Raw genomic sequence first — 5530 nt, forward strand, 5'->3', positions numbered from 1 at the left:
CTAACCCTGTACAACCCTGACCGACCTGCACTAGTTTTGCTTGTACCGCGCCCGCTAAGCTCCTAGATTTCAACCTATTATACCCATTTGGGGGTTGTACTAGCCACCCTTGTACTGTACTAGCCACCTAGATTCAGCTAGTCTAATTTAGCGATTATTTTGGTATGTGCTTTATTGTATTGCTTCTTCTACTAAACTATACACATTACCCTTAGTTAATTAATTAGTTAATCTACTATATCGCGTATTACTAATTATTACTAAAGTAAATAAAGTACTCTTATTTAATCGACGGTAAGAATTGATGTATTACTTTTTAGTATATTTCCCTAGTTAATTGTAATATAAATAGCTAATACAACAACCCCCCAACCGACGGGCGCGTACGACTGTAGTACGGGTAACCCCAATTAAGTAATCGACCTTACCCTTATCGACCCCAATCTAAGACTACTAATAAGCACTACCCTAGTCGAGCCCACCTCAGCCTAGCCAATAGAGCCTATAGATATCAATCTTAATAACGATAACGGTAACCCTAATAGTAACGGTATTTACAACGACCGTTATATTGTTTTTACAACCTAGTATAATACTCTCGATAAGTTCGTTGTGGTTATTAAGTAGTAGGGTAGGGAAATAGGTTATTAACTAATTAAGATACGCTTAACCAATATTGTTAAAGATTTTGGTCCCTCTAGGGTCGATTTTATATGCTTAGTTGGTAAAATCCGTAAATCTAAAGCCTATAGTCGTACAATATCAATAGCTAAATAGGAATATTCCTAGAAAGGGGTCGCTAAAGTATTAAAGATAAACTTTAAACAATGGACCTTTAAGGTTAAAAATAGCTATAATATATATATCTATCCTCCTAGTAAAATAGTATAGATTTATAGGGTCTTCCAAATAAAATATAAAACTTTTATCGCCTAGTACTTAAACCGCCCTACTACTAGGAATCGTAAGATTACTAAGTAATTGTATAACCAGTCCTCTGAGTTTCATTTTACGACCAAACAGCTAGAGAATCTTCGATATACTCTCAAGCGGCAGTATAATATGGGGTATAACCCCTTCCAGCTTACTATAAAGCTACTTATAGAGAAGGGGGTCTACTTTAAAGTTAATTAGGTAAATACTTTTTAAAAGAGTAAACCGATTGCCCTCTTCTAGAGTAATTTATAGGGAGAATAAATATGGAAGGAAAATCCTTAGGTTTAAATATACAATTATACGTATAAAACGAATAATAGAGGCCTAGCTTTTTTCTAAATTATTAGTATAATTAGAATTAGCTATACTTTTAACTACGGCTTTAATTTCATTAATAACGAGAGGCAAGAGGGATTTAATTAGTTAATAAATTAAGTTAATACTCGTCGTAAAGCTATTAGCGCTAGTATACCGACGGTTACTATTATAAATTACAATCTAGTAATAAGGGCGGCCATTACGCGAGTCTATTTAGATGTACCCTCCTAATTATATATTTTTTATATTAATAAGAATATAGTATTAAATATTAAATATAAATGGAATAAGAAGGTTACTGCCCAGGTTAGCTACGCCTACGCCGATATAATTACTATACAAATACAATAAGAAATATCGGCATCGACCTAGCGAGTAGCCCAATCGACCCAGCCAATCTAATTAACGCATTTACCTAGTAATATAACGACTTTAAATAAGCTTAACGAAGAGGATTAGTATATTGTTATATGTATAAATAAGTTAGGAAATAGTACGGCTCAATTAGGCGCTCTCCCTAATACTGTAGAGTATTTATAGACTGGTCTTTATAATTTCTGAAAGTATATATACTATACCTATATAATTAAAATATTTAATACTATTTAGGAGAGATTCGAGAGCTTCTTTAGGTAGTGGACTGCGGTTATTACGTACTTAAAAGAACGTATATAGCAATTAAAGAGGAGTAGGCTACCTACTATATTAACGAGAGGTTTAATTTTAACTACCATACTACATCGCCAATCGAATCAGCCAACCGAAATTTGAAGAGTTTTATTATTAGCGGTAATAATTATATCCCCCAACTCTCTGATTCCTATACCCTCTCTAACTCCCAACCTTACCTATTATATTGAACTATATTATACCCTATATATTATATAGTATACTAATTATCTTTCCATATATAGGCAATAGTCTAATTATTGTAACTATTACGCAGAGCTTTAGCCTCCTCAATATAATAAAGCGCCGGATCGATGAATATAATAATGAGAAACTCTACTCGCACGTTGAGAAAACTCTATTCGCACGTGGATGTACTTTTGCTTTCTTAAGTATAACTTAGCCAAATCTTGGTATAAAAAGTCGAGTGTAGTACCAGACGACTCGTCGATTTTCGATGGATTTTTCAAAATTAATACCGAGTTTATAGCCTTAACCGTTATCCAAATCCTACTTTTCTTAACTTTCAAATATTAAATTCTTCTAATAATCTACTTATTATCCCTTTCTTTCTCCAAAGTTTTCCACAGCTACTGAGGACGGGTGCTTTCAAGAGTAGCAGTTTTAGATAGAGAAAAAAATAAGAAGAAATCTAATATATCTTCTAAGTTCTTCTTATATAACTTCGAGTGCGAAACAAGACGTTGAAAATCCCTTTTCTATCCACGTGCGAATAGAGTTTTCTCAACGTGCGAGTAGAGTTTCTCATAAATAAATAGAGGTAAGTATATACTTCTCTTAAATCCCGCTCTATCCCTATCCAATATTCCCCTTACTAATTAGCCGGTGCTGTCTATTTGATAGTAAATCCTTCAAAATGCGTAAATCCTACTATGAATCTAATATGCCGTATTGTTTTACTACCTGCGGGTAAATGGGATGCCTAATAATAAATAATACTACGATCTGAGCTGCGGGGGGTTACGGGTGCGACTTAGGTAGTATTAGTTGGCTTGCCCTAAATAATTAATGTCCTATTGCTAATAGGTTGCTTACTGTAAGAAGAGAAATACTACCGAACTATCCCCTCCTCCTAACCGACTGCAACTAGTATAGTGATTGGTATAGTAACTAGTATATAGTAAATGCTAGCCCCTCTCCAATTGAGACTATTACTACCTCGACTTTAATATAAATATTATAAGGAAGAATTTAATAAGTTACTAGAGCGGGTACTATAGTTATTTCTACCTATAGTATCACCGATAGTACTATTCATAGTACCCCCTATGCTTATACTGCGCCAAAGACCCCTAGCCCCGGCCCCGGCACCGGCCCTAGTACTGGCCTTAGTATAATAATCTCGAAGAATTATTGATATTCATAGATGGCTTCAAGATCGAAATCGCATTATACGTTCAATTATACTTTTTTTTCCTGCGGGAAAGAATTCGTAGGCATATTTATTTGAAATGATGTATATAGATGTATTTTTTAACTATATTTTCTGTCTAGGATTTTCTTAATACTACTGTAGCCAGCCGTTAAATTGATTAGATTTAGTATAATTATTGTCGTTATCGTTGTAACGGTCAATAAATTTTAATTACACCTTCCCTCGATAGTTAAAGATGATATAATACTAGTATTTATGGTAGGGAAAATAATTAGAATAATAATTAGGATGACAATATAAATAATAATATGGAAGATGATAATTTCAACTTTGGCTAAAACCCTAACCTAGATTTAGATCTAGATTCGAGCCTAGACCTAGATAATTATTTCTTTTATGTAGTATATAATATTGCCCGGGCTATAGTAAATAGGTATATCGAGTTTAATTTTTATAAATATTACCGGCTAGGTGTACTATATAGTAATACCGACCTCGAGAATAAGTTTTATATACGTTGTCGAAGGGTATTCATACGGGGGTTATTCTTCGATATTGATAATAATAAAGAGAAGGAATATTATAATTAGTATTATCGTAATCCCTCTCTACCTTTTAATAAATATGGACTACTACTACCCCGTCTTCTAATATAATATTAGGTATATCGTACTCTTATTGTACGAAATATTCTACCCGATCTTAAATAATTTATACTACCTTTTCTGCTATAATTTTAATAATTTCTTAGATTTGCCGGTATTGAGTTTAAATAGAACCCGCTATATTAAAAACTTTAAGACCTGCTTACAAGAGCCCTTCCTAATAGCGACTTCAATATAAATAAAATATTTAAAGCAACTTAAAGAGAAGATAACCTAGAAGAATATCCCTAGTATAAATAAAGATAATTTAAAATATATATTACTGATAATTATTATCGTATATATTATAACTGAATAATTAAACAGTTGACGGGGATCCTTATTATTTTAGTAATGAAAATAACCTTAACTTCGGCGATATACCCAACTCTCACGGGGCAAGGCGATACTGAACGTATGGGGTAGAATATGACTTGTGTAATTGCACAAGGAAGAAGGGAAACTATAGAATCTATACGTGGCGGCTTATCCTATATAGGCGAGGGTGAGCCGCATCCTTAGCATATATAACCGGAGCCTCCGGGAGCGTGTAGCCAATTATGGGGCCCGCATTAGCCCAGTAGCCGCTATAGCAGTAGTAAGGCTGAATAGATTAGCCAATTAGAGAGCGTACATTAACCGGCAATTATAGCCGTAGTAATACTACAACCAAATAATAGTTATAAGTTAGCCTTATAATATTACCCCGGGCTTAAAACGCCTTCGGGGATTAAAATATATAGAAGAAAATTTACTAATCCTCCTCCTCTAGGGACTTAAAGCCTTCTATTACTATACTTATAACCTTCTTAAAGGTATTTATAGCCGGTATTACGCATTGGGGCGACCGTTTTACAGCCGGCGCTACTATTAACGGCCCCGGTCTAGTACGGTTGTAAACCTTATTTAAGGTCCGGGTAGCGTACTTGTACTTCTTTTTTATAATAGTCTACTATAGAAGGATAGGGAACTCCGAATTATTATTATAAAATTCGCGGAAAATATCGATATAATACTCTATATTACTAACTAATTCCTAAGTTAGTACGTATAATTTATTCTAAATAATGTAATATTCCTATTTATTATTTTTAAACCGGTAAGCGTTAATTCCTTTAAAAGACTGTTTAATTATATCCTTGATATCGTTAATATATTTTGTTACCCTCCCTTAATTAGCCCGAATATTCTACGTATTATTTTATTTTAATATGCCTTCCTCTATTTATAATTTTATTATACTAATATAGAAAATATAACTGTATTTTATATTTAGCGGCAAATTAAATATAATATAATAGTTATTAATTATAATTACTTCGAAAGGCCCCTCCTATAGGAGTAATAACTTCGCCTAGGGGCGGCCGGTAGTAAGGTTTATAATATTATAGAATATTTTATTCCTAAGGCGGTACTATAATATATTAAAATAATAGGCATTAGTATTTTCTTTATAGCGTTTTCATATATGTTTTACTATTACTATAATTTTATTAAGGATTTTCCTAAATTATTCCGCGATTTCGCCGGCCTTAAAATACTCTATATACTATAGGTCTAAAAGGCC

General features: G+C 33.1%; 1 protein-coding gene across 1 annotated transcript; it reads left to right on the plus strand.

The window, feature by feature from the left end:
• Positions 1–1955: 1955 nt before the first annotated feature.
• On the plus strand, positions 1956–2114 carry NEUTE1DRAFT_47964 (uncharacterized protein; the record flags this gene model as incomplete). Its single annotated transcript, XM_009854519.1, has 1 exon — positions 1956–2114. A coding segment is annotated over one exon (159 nt), but the record flags the coding sequence as incomplete, so codon positions are not given.
• Between the last annotated feature and the right edge of the window lie 3416 nt (positions 2115–5530).

This window comes from Neurospora tetrasperma (assembly GCF_000213175.1).
Source record: "Neurospora tetrasperma FGSC 2508 unplaced genomic scaffold NEUTE1scaffold_5, whole genome shotgun sequence".
NCBI classification, from domain to species: Eukaryota; Fungi; Ascomycota; class Sordariomycetes; order Sordariales; family Sordariaceae; genus Neurospora; species Neurospora tetrasperma.